The sequence below is a fragment of the Poecilia formosa genome, unplaced genomic scaffold (assembly GCF_000485575.1).
Source record: "Poecilia formosa unplaced genomic scaffold, Poecilia_formosa-5.1.2 Scaffold149, whole genome shotgun sequence".
Lineage (NCBI taxonomy): Eukaryota > Metazoa > Chordata > Actinopteri > Cyprinodontiformes > Poeciliidae > Poecilia > Poecilia formosa.
The window spans coordinates 1,473,483-1,490,512 of record NW_006800088.1 but is presented as its reverse complement, the minus strand read 5'-3'; the positions used below and the strand labels follow the sequence as shown (position 1 = coordinate 1,490,512).

Sequence of the window (17,030 nt, the reverse complement as noted above, 5' to 3'; positions counted from 1 at the left end):
CTTAGAAATCAAGGAGAGAAAAAAGTAGTTCACATCCTTCATGTAGAGATCAACCTGGGGGAAAACTACAAAGGTCAAAGGGTGAATGGTTCAGTAGCGGCTGCGTGTGGCAACATCACATCTAACTTACTCAAGTAAAAAGTAAAAGTAAAGTAATTCTTCAGAGCTCATCTGACAACCTACATTGGTGCGTTACGTCTCAAAATCAAGATGCAGAAAAGAAAACTATACTTTGTGTTCATATGCAAGAAGAAAAACCACCCTATCTTGACCGAGTGGCGTGAATAAACAACCAGCAGCAGCAGCAGCAGCAGCTTGGCTCCAGCTGTTCTTCCTGCGGCGCTCACATGACGCTGACCCACAGCAGAGCGGTCTGGACACGGTCTGCCCTGCAGGCCGCTCCGAGCCAGCAGTCATGTGTCGGAGCTGGAAAAAGTGATGGGACGCTCACAGCATCCAGAAGAATGTGCTCTGGCCAAGCATCTGGTATTTTAGAAACATCTTTCCCCCTCAGCTGGGCCTGCTGCAGTTTGTGTTTGTATAGACTTTGTGTGTGTTTGTGTAGGTGTGTGTGTGTGTGTGGTGGCTTAAAATTTATGGTTAAAAAACATCAAGCGAAACCGATTGCGAAAAGATATTGCAGAATCAGATGATGACAGGCGAAGCTAAGGCTTCTGCGGATCGTTTTCCCTCCCTCCATTATTTCCTCACCCTCCGCGAAACGATCCTCTTTATGAGCTTCGGCCTCAAACCACTCCTTCCATCCGCAACTATGTCTTGTCTGTTTTTGCTCTCTGTTTTCTCCGTCCCTTCATTCCTTCGCGCTTTAACTCCTGGTGTGCCGGCGGCGGCGCAGTAAACAACCGCAACCACCAAGTAAAAGAGTCACAAACAGGAGAGGAAAGTATGAGGTTGCGGCTCGGCGTCGCGTTTCATTTCGGTGGCTTATTGTTTGATGTGTCCAGAAATAAATCTTGGGTGTTTCTTGCTCTCTGATGGCCGTCCTGATCCCACACTTAAAGCGTCACTTGTATTCATTCATTCTGAAGAGATCGTGTTTTTTCTAATGTGGACTTTAAATAGTTATGTGACTTTTGGAGGCAACTGGTCAACGTGGGTTTTCTTTACTGGGTACCAAACACTTCTTTCTTTTTACTGGAAAGAAGAAATTTAAACCCATTTATTATTCTTGTTTCATTTAACAACTGTGGGTGTGTGTGCAAAATAAAAATTCATGGGAATCTGTGGTCCAATGAATACAAATACTTTCTCCTTTTTTGTGTGTGTTTTCAATGAATCTGGACAACTTTTGATCGCTTCTGGTTTATTCCTCTGAACGGCTCAGCTTCCTCTTTCAACTATGAAGAAGACATACAAATTCCAGTCAAAGTATTTTAATAGTTTTTCCTTTTTCCCCAAAATGTGTGTTTTTTTTCATTATTCTTCACAAAGCTCTTTTTAGCTGAGTCTGTATAACTGAGCCCGTCCTCCCATTGGCTGAGCTCCGGCTGACTCAACTTCCTCCATTTCCTGACCCAGATGAGACAGACACAAATAAGGACGTGTTCCTGTTGACGGTCAGACCACCTGAAGCCATGAGGACATTCTTTCTGTTCTCTTTGTTACTTCTTCAGAAAAGAAGCGGTGGGCTTTGGTGCTAAAACATACAGAGGTGACGTGTGAAAGCAGCGAAGGGCGACGAAAATAGATTTGTTGCACATATATGCAGCTAAACTCGGTGCATGGTTTCCACTGAAACCATTAAATCGGCCAGTCGAGCTCCACATGCCAAACCGAACAGATTCAAAACTACCTGAACTGCTTTAAGTGCAACACATCTGAGTGAAATCACGATTTTCCTCAATGTCTGTGAAGGATTATACTTTAAGCCACATTTAGTACATTTCCTTTCTCGGCATCTGGCTTATTTCTTTCCTGCCCTCTTTCCGTCTGTCACCTGGAGTTTCCATTTGTTTCCCTGAATGTCTCTCCTGGGAGATTTCTGAGTAATACTGTATAAAACTCGAGCAATTCAAAGACACTGCAGGATACTGTAAGAGTATAGTTACAATTGGTAATATAAAAACCACCCATTTATCATTGGCTATTATTTAATAAATCTATCCTAAATTAACTGTGACAGTGGTTCTCGAACACAGGAAAGATGCCCCATGGTTCCCAGGATACGATTAAAACAGCTCTACATCAAATAGAAATGAACAAATATTCTGTATGGATAATAATATGCAAAGAGCAGCAGCTGAACACGAGGTGATGTTTTATTATATCACAGTAATGAAAGATGAGCTACAGAAAACCTCCTCTGACGCTGCCCGTCTTCACGTTTTCTCTTCACTCCGTCTGTTTTCATCTGGAACCATATTCATCCTCCTGAACTGATCTGCTCTGCTTTTTTGTCTCACAAGTGGGACATTTGGGAGCAAACTTGCAATCCAATTTTCTTTTTTTCTTTTTTTTAATTCCTCCCCCCACCCCCACCCCACTCCATCCTCTGCTTTTCTGTCACTGTCGGCCATTTTACCTCGGAGCCCGTACAGCGTGGCTGGGCGGTGCAGGAGCCACAGCGCCTCCTCCATGCCGGGCAGGAAGTGGCCGGGATGGGCTGCTGGCAATTCAACCAGGGTCTCTGACTGGGTGACCTACATTCTGGCACCGCACGCTTTTCCACTGTTGCTTTGTTGGCGCCCTTAGCTTCAGTTTGACTCTTGGAGTTGGAGCAGGAGTCTTTTCAGTTACAGCCTGGAAGCGTTGATGATGTTGCTAGGCGATTTTTGAAGAAACTCTCGTCTCCGTGTGGCTCGATGTAAGGATTTTTGACGCGGCGCTTTTGTACGAAAAGCAGCAAACGGTATAATTACAGGCTGCCGAGCCAGTTCTCAAAAGTCACGTAGAGTTCAAAGTGTTCAGACTCTGCAGTTCATCAGACGAGCTACAAAGGCTGCCCCATGGTTAGTTATTCTAGGAACACCCAGGTCAGGAACAGGCCTTTATGACCAAGCTGCTGAATCAGAGACCCCCCTCTCCTTCTCCTCCCCTCCACAACGTTTCACCGCCGGCACAACACAGCCTCAGATCTGCCAGGAAAGCCGCCCCACGTCTGGATCCGCAGATGCAACCACATCTGCACCGTCGTCCTTCAAGGCCCCCCCAACTACATCCTGGAATCAGAACGGCCTCACCTAACTCCCCCCCCTACCCTTACACCTCCCTTCAGCGCCGACTTCTGCACAATAAGCAACATCTACTTCTCATTTCCCCAAAAAACCAAAACAACACGAGGAGCGGAGGAAAAAGAAAGAGGGGTGGGAAGCAGGGGGGTTGCTTCACATGAGAAGACCTTCCTTCTCATGTGAGGAATTGAGTGGGAAAAAAAAAAAGAGAACGAGAAGTTGCACTTCTGGCTTTGAAGGCGACATTTTCTCCCCCCCACATTGTTGGATCATTGTCTCCATTTCTGTGACGTGACATTCAAGCTCTTTTAGGTCAACTCTTTAAGCAAAAAGAAAGAAAAAAAAAACTGGAATAATGGGGTAGGGGAGGTGGGAAGAACACTCCCATATCCACAGGAAAGAATCTGCAACTCAGCGGCTGCAGCGGCCCTAATTACAGTGAGGCTTTGCTGAAGTCTGCAACAAAAAGTCAGGGCAAAGAGGGAGAAAACCGCGAGGAACGGAGAAGGAACCTGAAAGCCAGGGGTGAGCAGAGTCTGTGGGCAGAGTGGGGGGAGAGGGCTAGTTTAGATTGTAAACAGTCGGTTTATGAGTTAAAGTCACACCGATTTAATGCTGACTGCAGGAAAACATCCCCACAAACTTTACTGTGCTGCCTGGACCCTGCTGGAGGCAAATAACGTGACGAGGAACCCTCCTCCGAGTTTTACAGAAACCCTGAAAGAGGGTCAAAGGAAACCCTGAGAAATGGATTTCAAATACTCGACTCGGTCATTGATTTATTGAGGAAATCGTCTGATGTTACGTCTCCCCCCGCCGCCCCCAAGTTCTCTGCTGAACTTTCAACATTCAGAGCTGTGCACAGGTTCCGCCTCCCACAGATCTCTGCTGTTTCTCCCCTTCATGATGTAGGTCACATGTGTCCAACTCAAGGTCCGGGGGCCAAATGTGGCCCACTGTATGTGGCCCTCTACACTCCAAATTACATCAATAAGACCCTCCAGTTTTACAATAAGTCTGCAAAACTCACTCAAAATCTGCACATTCCCACATTTCTATCTGATTTTTTACTGCAAATTTTTTCACAAAATTGGCCAACAGTGGGGAAATCCAGTTGCTAAGAGAATTTTAGGGAGGGAAAGAGTGCATGGATACCAGCACAAAACAAAACAAACGATGGATAAAAGAAAGAAATAGCTAATTCTCTCAGCCGCTTGCTTCCTCCACTGTCGAGAATCAGAAGGTGGAAAATGTTGGAAAACACAACTTGGGGGAATTTCCATCAGATTGAACCCAGATTTCGATAGCGCAGTAGAGACATTATTCTGAAACTATTCACTGACTGGAGCAGAAACATGCCAATATGATGCGCACCGCTTTGAAAACCCTTTGTGAGATAAGCTGACATAATACAACCACCACCGTGTTTTCAACGCTGGAAAAGGGTTAGCATTCTGAAACCAGAACACTTTCAGTTAGTCAAACTGCAGACTGTAGTTCTGCGGCATATTTCTGGTTGCTAATAGTTGACAATAAAACTATCTGGTGTGAGAGACGGCTTCATTTAGGGGTTTGCCAGGGTTCCTCTCTGAGCTCAAGCTTGTTACACAACACGCTCCTGGACTGAAGCTGGTTGATTTAGTCCCAGGAAAAACATGAGTCAACCGAAGTTCGCTCCACTTGTGCTCCATTGGTCTGACTGCAGATTGGTGGAAGAAAAACTCTGAACGCTCAACGCCGAACCAATTACCTCCAACAGTTTTTGGGACTCTTCTATAGATTCTTAGAAATTAATTTTGCTCAAGGGAACGATAAAAAACACTCTGCAAAGATCACACTCTCTTTAGCTCAACATGGCCGAATTCGGTCTGCTTTTAAAAGCCCCCCTGACTCATTTAGTTCGTTTCATCTTCCCGGGACTTGCGTGAAACGCAGACGTTTAGGCGTTATGCAGAAATACAGAACATTTTACGTTTATAGAAAACTTTTAAAGGGCTAAAAGTATGATCCAATTCCATTATACGCCACCTTTATACGGTCGGTTTCTTAGAATGCATTTTACCAGCTTCACTCTGGGTTTATTCACGAAAAGAGTCGCATCGACGCCAGAAAATGTCAGATTGAACTTCCTGCCAGCAGCAGTTAAGCGTCTTTGCAGACATCAGTCAGAAGAAATGCTCCATTCTGCTGCTTTGGTTTTGTGTGTTTGTTTTTTTTTAGCTGAATCCTCTAAAAGACAACACAAATTTAAACGAATAGGAATTTGTAAGTCACAATCTCGTCCAGAAGACATCATGTGACTCACTGAGCTGGAAAGTGAATCAGATTCTTTATGTCCATCAGTTCGTTTTCCAGCAAAACAAGAACTCCTCTGGAGCCAAAGAGTTTCAATCTGGTTCAGGCAGGAGGAATGCTGCCATCTAGTGGATGCAGAGGACATTTTAAAAATTTAATAAATGTTGCATCATTTCTGTTTTTCCCCATAAACAAGAAAAACAAAAAAATGTACACGACCACTTATAACAAAACAGACAGCATTTATTTAAAGAGTGTTGAATAATCGGCTCTCTAACTCTTGGATTTCTTCGTTAGCAGCTTTCCTTTGGGTTTGAGCAAAAGAGACTTTCTGTGCTCCTCCGCTCGTCTGGCCTCCTCCTGCTTCTTGTTCCAGGCCTCTACTCCATGATCCACCTCCGAGTTCAGCATCACGATGCGCCTCTGAGGAGAGACGGCGCAGAACCGATGAGCGCAAAGTTCAAATTAAACGGCAGCAAATAAGAGAAATTTTAACGGCGATGCTCACCGCTAACGTTTCTTTCTCTTGTCTTCTCCTAATCTGGCCTTTCAGAGGAGGTGCTGGACGTCCGTCTGTCAGCAGAATGATCAAGTTGAGCACAAATGGGAAACAGACCAAAGTGAAGCCGGCTTGTCACAGTCAAGTAGGAGATGCAAGAAAAACATGTCTTCTTCAGGAGGAACAGAGAAGCTGGTCAGAGTTAACTGGAAGTTGAACAGAACTAAAACAGGGCAAAACCTTTAGGAGATTGAAAAAAAAAAAAACCTTAGACTGGTACTTAGGCTCACCTTACAACGTCCTCATACAGTCAGAACTACAATGAAATGGTTTATCAAATCGTCTATGTGTTGAAATGGAATTGAGAATATGAGGTAATGTCTGAGCTGAGAAATTTATGTTTACCGATGTTCTCAATCTGTCCTGACTGAGGCAAAGCTTTTTTTTCTGCTAAAAAGTCAGACTCCAGATGTACAAAAAGCCATAACTGCAGCAGAAAGCGGTTCTATAAATGTACTGACTCAGGAGAGTGAACACGAAAACAGGTTCACAGATTTTATCTGGAAAACAAATTAAATCAGACCTAATTAAATAAAACTCCAATAAGATACAGATCTGGAAAAAAAAAATTAGGAGACCACTTTAAATGATCAGTTTCTCTGATTTTACTCTTTATAGGTCTATGTTTGAGTAAAATGAACATTGGTCTTTTATTCTATGAACTACTGACATGTCTCTGAAATTACAAACAAAAATTTTGTATTTTATTAGCAGAAAATGAGAAGTTGTCAAAATAATGAAAAACATGCAGTGTTTTCAGACCTCAAATATAGCAAAGAAAACAAGTTTATATCCACTTAGAAACAACAAAATTAATGTTTTGACTCAGGAAGAGTTCAGGAATCAATATTGGTGAAACAACCAGGAGGTTTTCAGTGAGGTTCAGTGCAGTGGGCTCTTCATTTTTTCCAGAGCTGTGTATTGAAGTTTGCAGTTGTAACAGGACAACATCTGAAAATGTTCAGGAGGAATGAACACTTTTCCAAGACTTTGGACATCCAATAATTCCCTTTACTTGCATAGTTGTGGCTGAGTGACTGTTACTTGAAATGTTTAATAACATTAGCTTACAGTAAAATTAATATTGATTCATTTTAAAACACTAAACAGTGATTTATGTATAATGAAATTGCTGACTTTCAATATAGATAAATCACCGCCTGTTCTTTGTTCCAGTTCTTTTTTGATCCCAGAAAAGTGCAATTTTGGGTCAGAGCCAAACATTGCAGATGCGCACAGTAGCAAAGGAAAGGACAGTGAATCATCCATTTGATACACAGTGATGCGCTCAGCTCCGTTTAGCTTTAGCTCAACAAAACAGTGGTCTCTTAATTAAGTACCTTCAAAAGACCAGTCAGGCAGATCTGTCATTGGTCCATATTCAGACCCACTTCTGGCCAGTCCATGTCTGCAAGCACATGCACACAAATAACTAAACACAACTAATCATAGGTACAGGAAATGTCTTAAAAAATATTGCAAAGAAACTAAATTGGTAACGAGCCTGAGTCCACAGGTGTCAACAGACTAACCGGTACCTAATCTAGATGTTTTGTGTACTTAGTGGTGTTTTCAACGAGCTTCAAAGTGAGATTACAAAGCAATTACTTGGCCGAATTGTGTTAAACTTATCGGTGAAAGGAGTGAACTGGGTAAAGAAATACATTGTTAAATGTTGGTGGAAATCTGAACCTGTATCTTTAAAAATTAGGGACATTTCAATTAAGTTTGGCAAAGGTTGCACAACTTACTCTAGCCTCCATTTTTGTCCAGCTTGTACTCCACATGTGGAGCTGAAATGTCTTCCTGAAAGTCTCAGGGCTTCGAAAAGAACAAGAAGAAACCAGAATCACCAAATTAAAGCCATTTACAACCCGTTTAAAAAAAAACCCACACAAATCAGTAGAAGCTTGCTGTCAAACGGTTAGCATCGACGTTAGCATTAGCAATTAACCAACACTGTTGGCAGATAATAGCAGAAAAAGCAACGACGGATAAGCAAAACTGTTTGCGGTTACAAAACGCTTCTTTCAATGTTGGGCTGACAGTGCATACGAGAGATTTAAAGCTTAACCTCTGTCTCACCTGAACAGCACAAAGTCCTGATGGGCGCCGCCATCTTGTCTGCACTACTCAGTACCGACCAGCAGAGGGTGCTAAAGACTCGCTCATTTTATTACACAACAAGGAACTTCAACGATAGTTTATAAAAACTAGAATTGTGTGCAAAAATTAGAATTTGCACACAAATTCAAACGGTGAATTGAGGATGTTCCAGAAGAATAATAATAGTCTGTTTTATCTGTTTCAAAACCAATTCTGTATGGTTTCACTGCTTCTCACTAAGGGAAATTTACATAAAAATAACAAATTAAATTCAAACATACTCAAATACAAATTAATTGAAGCTGGAGGTTGTATATTCATCCCACTGAAAGAATAAAAGGTAACACTTTATTTGAAGGGGGGACATGACACTGTCATAAACACCTGTCATGAACATGAATTAGCCTTCATGAATATTTATGACTGTTGTCATAAAGCGTCATTCGGTAATAAAAAGTTGACATTATTCAAAATGTCGTTGTTATGACAACTTGACATGAACCAAGAAATCATTACTGATATCAATTTGTTCTAAAAGTATTACTGATTGCACTTTAAAAATTAGGTAACTTTATGTTATTAAAGGTAAAATTTAAACAGTAATGATTTCTTGGTTAATGTCAAGTTGTCATAACAAAGACATTTTGAATAATGTCAACTTTGTATTAAAAGTGTCATAATTTACCGAATGACGCTTTATGACAACAGTCATAAATATTCATGAAGGCTAATTCATGCTCATGACAGGTGTTATGTCATGTTAATGAAAGTGTCATGACAGTCTTATTCACCCCCTTTCAAATAAAGTGTTACCGAATAAAATAACAGCTCCAATACGTCATCAAATGACCAAACTCAATGTCGTATTTATGTTGATGAAGGGAACATTCAAACTTTTGTCCACAACCTTCCTTTAATCTACTTTTTTCAAATGTAGATTAAATGTTCTCCTGAGAAGACTGAACTTAAAGACACACCCAAGAAAACATTGTTATTCTGACACCTAAGTGTTTTTTCATAACAGAAAACACAGCAACTGTTTGTTTGTTTGTTTTTTAGCACATGTAGACCTGATTGAACACAGAATGTGGTCACAATCTGACGATCACAGTTAAACCAGATCTGGCATCTGCCCTACTCAGACATGTCAGTTGTCTCATTAACATAACGAAGCACCGTTAACTCTGAACATGGTGTGTGCCACATCTGTGGTTATTTTCTTATCAGTAAATCAGCTTTGAACGTAGCTGCGTTTAACATGCAAATCCACCTATTTTACTACATCTGTTAACATTTTCTTAGATAAACATTGGAGAAATTACTGGGAAAAAAACTGATAACTGTTCCTTACATGTTATTACAGTACATTTGCTGACCTTATGGAGGTCATTGACATTTGCGAGAAAAAAAATAGACACGTGAGGAAAGAACATAATGTGAACATATTGAAACAACATCAGTCGAGAAGTGAAAGCTCAGTCCGAAATGGGTTTTTAAAATCGACAATAACCCCAAACATACTAAATTAACCCCAATTTTGCTTGGGATTGTAAGCCTAATACTTTGGAGAGGCCTCAGAAAAACAGCTAGAACTCTGTCCCATAGAAAAGGTCAAGACAAATAGATAAATAGAAATCATTTAGGCAGTCCTGACTGACTGACATGAAAAGCTTAGTCTGCTTTAAATAGGTTGTGCTTCTTTTTAAACCGTGTTTGGAGTTTAAATGCATATGGAAGTTATTAAAATGGCAAGTTTTATTTTTTATTGACATTCTGGAATATGAATGCCTAGTTCAAAACACCCAACATTCCTATTGGTAAGTTTAATTATGAAAGGGTGTGTGGTTAAATTGTGCGTGCATAACTGCCCTTTGAAGATAATTAGAGAACTACAGGCAGGTGGAAGAAGCTGTACTTCATCTGCAAATATTACGTTTTTGAGTGAATTGTACTGGAACAATAACTGACAGAGGTCTGTCGCTCCCGAAGCTCTTCAAAGTGCTGTTTTTGAATGAGCAGCTCCGGGACTAAGCCCTGAAGAATTTCTCTGTTAGCTTTTCAGACAAGTTCCCACTCGCAGCCCGGGGAGGAACGCCTAAGCCGGCAGAGGCTGCCGCTGCCTCCTCGGTGAACCGCAAGCCCGTTCTGGAGGGGGGCTCCGGGGACACAGAGAGCTAACAAGTCTATTCAAACACGCCAGGCCGGACACAGTTTTACTTTATCAGCGCTTGTTGAGTTATGGTGTGTCCGTTAACTGCCACCAAACGGCCGGAATCAGGCCTGACTAATGCCGGGTGGCCCTCACACAGTGGCGGGATGTTTACTCTGAATCGTCCTTGGAGAACTCAGACACGCCGCAAAAATCCACCAGCCCCATCACACCCCGCTGTGTCCCTGCGCGCATTCCTCAGCCTGGTCTTATAAAGTAGTCCCGTTGCCTAAACAACGCCATGTCTCTGGGGAATCACATTCAAATCTTTTTTTTTTCTTCTTTTTTTTTAAATTAATAAGCTAAACAGGAAAAGTTACAGTTTGAGCCTGTGTTTATTTAATTTAGTTGTTTGTTTTTTTTGTTTTGTTTTTTTGTTGTCGTTTTTTACACTTTATAACAGGTTAAAAACTATTTCAATTGAAATATCCATGGTTGCTCTAAATTTTAAGTTAAAACCCACATGACTTGTATAATAAACAACTCAGAATAAATATATTGTGTATTTTATTTATTAGATGAAGAATTGGGACTACTCACAACAATGTAGTGTAAAATGACAGTGTGCCATGTTAAACAACAACTTAAGAAATTAAGTGAAATGTAAATAAGTAACTTCTCAGCAAGAAACTTTACAGGAACATTCAGGGAACACAAACAGTTCAATCCACCAGCCCCAATCTTTATTAAAAAAAGGGTCTATAAAGATTGCAAAGTGTATAACTCTCAGGGAACTTTCAATGAAGGGTTAACAATTAGAGGACGTTTCCTTTATGATATCAACTTTTTCTAACTTTTAGAAAACCTTCATAGGATCCCTTGGAGTTCTCTGAAGCTTATTTTCAATATGGACAAATAATCAGAGAATGTTTTCCAGAGGTCCCTTCAATATTTACTACAACTATAATATTGCAACCTTAGAGGAACATGTTGGGAATATTTTCTAAAAGTTCTTTGGACGTTAGCTTAGTACAATGGCGACTGAATGTTTTCAGAAGGTTATTTGTAACTTTCAACATGTGTCCCTGGAAGAACCTTCAACTAACTTTTTCTCAAAGTTTCCTTGAAAATTAGGTTGAGCATTGACAAGGCAACCATCTCAATGTTTTGCAACTTCCCAAAAGGAACCTTTAGATAACCTTCAGGAAAAACTTCCTAGATGTTCCCTAAAAGAAGATAGTTTGTACAACTTCTCCAAATTTGATCTTCTGAGAACTATTGCTGCTTAGAGGTTCACAGAAGGCCTTCGTTCTATTTGGTGACCTTTTTCAAAAAGTTCCTTAAGGTTCCCAGTAACGTTACAATCAATAAATGCTCAATTTAAGGAAATGTCTGCGTCAGCGGTTGACGTGGACAGAAAAGTTTTTTCCTTCAAGTAGAGATGTTTAGAGAAAACCAACGAATGTCAAAGCAAGGGATCTATTTGTTTAAAACATAAGTTTATTATATTACAGTTAATCGCTGAACCCACAACCAAGACAGCAGAAAATAGTTCCATGAGGTAAACAAAGCCCAAATGTTTTTTATGGTGGTCTGGCTTGGTAGTTATTTTGCACTTTGAAATGAGTCAATAGGCCACATATCCTGAGATGAATCACAATCATAGCATTAACCGTGAAGCAATGAGCTCTCGAAATGACTGTTTGTTTTCCAAATGCAAAGCCAAGATAAACAAAGATGAACATGCAACTAGTAAACCTATTCTCAGGGTGTTTACAAAGATGAATCAGTTCAAAAGAAAATCATTTTCTATCAAATTAAATGCCAGTTTGAAAAATGCAATGGTTTCTTTTTCTTCCCACCTTAAGCTAATGGTGATTCCTTTATTTTTAACACAGATTTTCACTTTTCTCTCTATTCCAAACTTTGCCAGAAATTTGTAGCTCAGCTACACCAAACAGAAGTTAGAGACAGTTTATATATAATTTAAAAAATGAACAGCTCATCATATTGACTTTAAAGGCTACGGCATGTATGCTAACCTTCTTTAGACCTCCATCAGGGGCTAGACATGGACCATTGAAGTTAATTTAAAATGGCACAGACTAGAAGAAGTACTTTATTTCATATGCTAAATTAATAACTCAATCAGCTTTACTTGTCCACATTCTCTAGAAAGTTTTGGGAGTGACTGATCAAGCACAAATTTAAAGTTGTGAGTATGTGGAGCCTAATAAGTGCCACTGTGCAAACAAAGATAGAAACAAATTATCTTGGGGCGACCCCTTACTTCTGTAAACTCAACACACAGATGTGTAATAGCTATGGTATTACCTATTACCATATCTTCTACAAATGATAAAGTAGAAGATATCACAACACCACGTGTAAAACAAAAATCATATTTAACTCTTAAGTGACCTGTTTAAAATTGAAAACAAACCTCAGCTCATCATTGTGGTAAAACACGTAAATATTTACTGACATGGAGAATATTATTAAAACAATGAGAGCCACTGGAGCATGTTTTTAACTTCCTGTTCACAATATGAAGTGACTTGGCATATTTTCTCTCCTCTGTGTTTTTATTTCATCCTGGCACTTGTTGGGCTCCGTAAAAAGGTGTTCCGGCGTGCTGGGGGTGGGGGGGAGGCAAAAAGCCGCCGCTGATAAAAGAACAATGCGCGTCAATTTGCACAAAGCAGCATAACGGCATTTTGAGATCATTCCTTCAAAATAAAATCAACCACACTCGGAAAAAGTTGAAACAAAAAAATAGGACCTGAGATATTATCTGTATTTTTGGTGTAATAATAATTTGACACGTTTTTACATGCTTAGTTAAATCGAGTCTAACTCGTTTTCCCGCGCTTTTAAGTGTTTCAAGCTAAGTGCTGTTCAAAGGATGTCTACTTTGAAAAGCTCTAACCGGAAATACCTCTCTGTGTTACGGCTAGCAAAAACTAAGTGAAAAAAAGGAGGGGGAGGTAAGTTATTATTTGAGGGGAAAGAAAGAGACAAAGTTGTTGGACTGTGCGGTGCTCACGGGGAGGGATTTTATTTATCTGGACCGACTCGTTTTAGCTCAGCACCGGTCTGCTGGGAGACTAGGAGTAACGGAGCGCCGGTTCAAATCATTCCCGTTTCTTTGCCCAAACTTCTCTGCTACTAACACCGAGTCCCCGAGCCGGATTCTTTTCTTCTTCTCCCTTTGAATCGGGAATGATAAAAGCAGCCGGAGCCGAGCCGAGCGGATGGACGTACGGACGGAGTCCAGCCAGTGTCCCGTGTGTATCTTTTCTGTTCCCCTCTCTTTAAAGCCAGTATAATCTTACTGTGAGCACATGAGATGAACGGCAGACGTCGGCTGAGTCGACTATCTGAGCACAAACGGGTTTATTTTCTCGTCTACACTGGACCCACATGAAGAGGCGACGGTCCGCATCCTGCTGAACCTCTCCGCTTTGTGTTTTCAAAGAGAAGAGAAAGAAACTGGACACTGAGAAGACTTTGGAGGAGTGGATTTCAGAGAGGTGAAGTCTTGCAGATGTGGAGGGTCGACAAAGGAAGCCCTCCATAGGTCACGACGAAGTGTCCATGTTTGTCTTATTTCCTGGCTGGACTGGCTTGAATTCTTTGTGTTTTATGTCCACGGAGCCTACCTGTGTCTGTGGGTTTTTCCACACGTGGAGTTGAATCATGTTAAACTCTTGAAATGTCTTAAGAATATATATATATATTTTATTTATCTGCTTTGTATTTATTGCGTGTATAGAAGTTGTCCTTGTAATTTCAAGAATATTTCTCTCTCTTTTTTTTTGTTTTTGTTTTTTTTAAAACATCTTTTTAGAGTTTGATTCAAATCATTTCAAGTGTAGCCGTGTTAGAGCATCTTTTGTTCTGCTGTACATCTCCCTCACACTGTATCTGAGTTATTGCTCTGTAGCATAAAGGAAGACACTGTAACTCTGGAGGCTCCCATCATGGACCGGCCTATAAGCAAGCTGCTGGGGAAGCTGAAGCTCACCGACGCGGGCAGTGTGAAGTTCAACAGCTCCAAGAAGAAACACGACTCCACCAGCAACTCCAACAACAGCAACGCCAACATCTCCGGAGCGTCTGCTCCCGGCTCCGCGGCCGCCTCGCCCTCCAGGCCCGCCCAGTTCTCCACCGCCGGCGACGCGGGAGTCCCGGCGACACCGTCGTCCTCCACGCTGGGCGCCGATGGGGAGCAGCCGCTGCATCCCTCCACCTTGGCACAACTGAGGCGGCCCTCCTCCCAGCAGCGAGCCTCCTGTTACCTGACGGACGGAGTGGAGGCCCACCTGGGCCTGACCCCTGACGCTGACCCCGTGGGGGCGCTGGGCTCCAAGGCCTCTCTGAACCAGCGGCGCTACTCGCTGGAGCTCCAGCAGCTAGTCAGGCGGCAGCAGCTCCTGTCCCAGCCACCGCCCCACTCCATCCCGCCGCCGTACCCTGCTCCGGGATACGGGTCAGCTCCCAGAGGGGGGCTGGCCGAGCAGGGCTACAACCCTGAACCCGAGAGGCACAAGCGCTTCTCCCTGCAAGAGGCCCTGTTGTACAAGCGCCTCAGCACCGGGGGTGAAGTGTGGGACAACCCCAGACCCGCTTCCCTGTCCCATCCGCCCCATCGCCCCTCTGATATACCTGGAGGGGGCAGCGTGGGTTTGTTTTACCCACCCGGTCCCACCCTGAGCCCGTGTTCGTCGTTCAGCCTGCAAGAGTCGGTGCTGGTCAGCCCCAGGTCCAGCTTCGCCTCCAGCACGGCCAGCGGCGGAGGCGGGGGCAGCCCCATAGGGAGCCGCTGCAGCAGCAACAGAACCAGCGGCATCAGCTTGGGCTACGACTCCCGCTACTCTGTTTCCGTCCAGCAGCAGCCCATGCAGGCTGGAGGGTCTGCGGCGGGGTACGGGCCTCCAGGCCGAGCCGGGGTCACCGCCGCAGAGGCCTGGACTCAGTACCTGGAGACAGGGGGCCGCCCGGGGCCGTATGACAGCCGCCACTCCTACCCACCGGCGGTGGGAAGCCCGGCGGCAGCCTGCTACCAGGGAGGCCCCGAGTGGTGGGAGGACAAGCAGGCGGCGAGAGGGAAAGAGGCGGCCCGGTACTCGGACCTGCCCGGAACCCGCTACCAGGAGGAGCTGACCCGGCTTCTCTTGAGGGATGCTGCCCGAGAAGGCGGGGGGCTGCTGGAGGGCCTGAGGCTGAAGGATCAGCCTCTACCCTCACCAGGGACGGCGTCAGCCACCGGGCCGGTCCGACCTCAGGAAGACTCCGGGGCAGCTGGAAGAGAGACGGCGGAGAACCGGCAGGAGTTCTTTGGTGAGAAAATTTTTCAGCTAAAGTTTTGAGGTACTTGGTAGGAAGAGACATGATGATATGTCAGTATTGTTAACTGGAGATGGTCGATATATCGGCACTAACATCGGTATCAGCTGATATTCTTAATTCTTTTAACATATTGGTATCAGGCCGATAAATAAAATGAGCTGATATTACTCTTATTGCTGCTTGTCTCTGGAAGGAGAGACGAGAGAGTTAGTCTTGTGGCATTTGTATGGTCATGTGATAGCAATGCAGCAAAGGATTGTGGGTAGATTATCTGAAGCAGTGGTAAAATCAGTTGTATTTTTCCCCCCCAAGGCATCGAAAAGTTAGAAAAATAAAATGTATGTCAGTTATCGGCGATAAGAGTAATTTTAATATCAGATATCGGCCCAAATGTTTATATCGGTGCATCCATACTGGTAACACACGGTCGGATCTAGAGACGCACCAATCAGCATCTCTGGTCAGAAACAGGAAGATGATGGTTTTTATTTACTAATACTGTAGTTATTGTTTCTCACTTTATTGATGGGTCAGAACTACAAACTACTGCATTTGTTTGTCCTTTTAAGTGCATCAATCATCATCACACACTTAGAAAATCTAGTTTTTCCAACGGATTTCTTTTTTTTTTTTGTTTGTGTGTTTTGTTTTGTTTTTTTGGTTGTTTTTTTTCCCTGGTGCATTCAAAACTTCTATCATCTTCCTTCAGAAAAAAAAAAGAAAGTTGGGAACTCAGGCCTTAAAGAAAAAATTGTCGGTCTGCATCGGCCAGGAAAACTGGAATCGGTGCATCTCTAGTCAAACCGCAGCCCCAGTTTTAGCCGCTGCTGCCAGAATCGTGTGTTGGGTCGTCCAGCGTCTGCCTTCGCCGTGTTATTACCGCCGTCTGGTGTCGGATCACAGGTTTCCCTCTAAATGAAGGGGTTGCATGGAGAGATGGACAGATTAATAGCTGAAGGAGCATATTGGCTCGCTGGAAGGTGCCGCAGAAACCTGCAGAGACTTGCAAGGTCAGAGCGCATCGAGCTCAAGGAAAGAAAAGAAGCGATCGGGCTTCAGAAAGCGACTCCAGGCAAACGCAGATGAAGTCAAAGGTGTGTTTAAAAAAAAATGGGGAGGAGGAAAAAAAAACAAAGTTAAAGTAGCACATAAATGATTTTACAAGCTTTTGTGTGACTTTAAAGATGAGGCAGGTGTAGCAAATTTCACCGCAGCGTCTGCGTTTCTAATGCGCCGAATCCTCACAGCTTTTATGTGTCAAAACATTCCTCTGTAACACAAATTACATGCTTCCATATAAAGACAGCTCTGGCCATTACTGAGTCACACAAGATTAAGTCTCAGCCCTCCCCTGCGTGTGTGTGTGTGTGTGTGTGTG

At 42.9% G+C, this 17,030-nt stretch overlaps 2 protein-coding genes across 2 annotated transcripts in view; one reads left to right on the top strand and one right to left on the bottom strand.

Annotated features, from left to right (window-relative positions):
• Positions 1–5,711: 5,711 nt before the first annotated feature.
• On the bottom strand, positions 5,712–8,210 carry mrpl52 (mitochondrial ribosomal protein L52). Its single transcript, XM_007563681.2, has 5 exons — positions 8,131–8,210; positions 7,797–7,866; positions 7,386–7,453; positions 5,995–6,059; positions 5,712–5,909 (listed from the first exon to the last, which is right to left on the bottom strand). The coding sequence occupies exons 1-5, from the start codon at positions 8,162–8,164 to the stop codon at positions 5,760–5,762; spliced, it is 387 nt and encodes a 128-aa protein (XP_007563743.1). The 5' UTR covers positions 8,165–8,210; the 3' UTR covers positions 5,712–5,759.
• A 5,052-nt stretch (positions 8,211–13,262) lies between these two features.
• The window catches only part of ajuba (ajuba LIM protein), a 10,293-nt gene continuing 6,525 nt past the window's right edge, over positions 13,263–17,030 (top strand). The window contains exon 1 of the mRNA XM_007563679.2: positions 13,263–15,643. Coding sequence (XP_007563741.1) covers positions 14,284–15,643 — 1,360 coding nt within the window. The 5' untranslated portion in view covers positions 13,263–14,283. The remainder of the gene's footprint in view (positions 15,644–17,030) is intronic.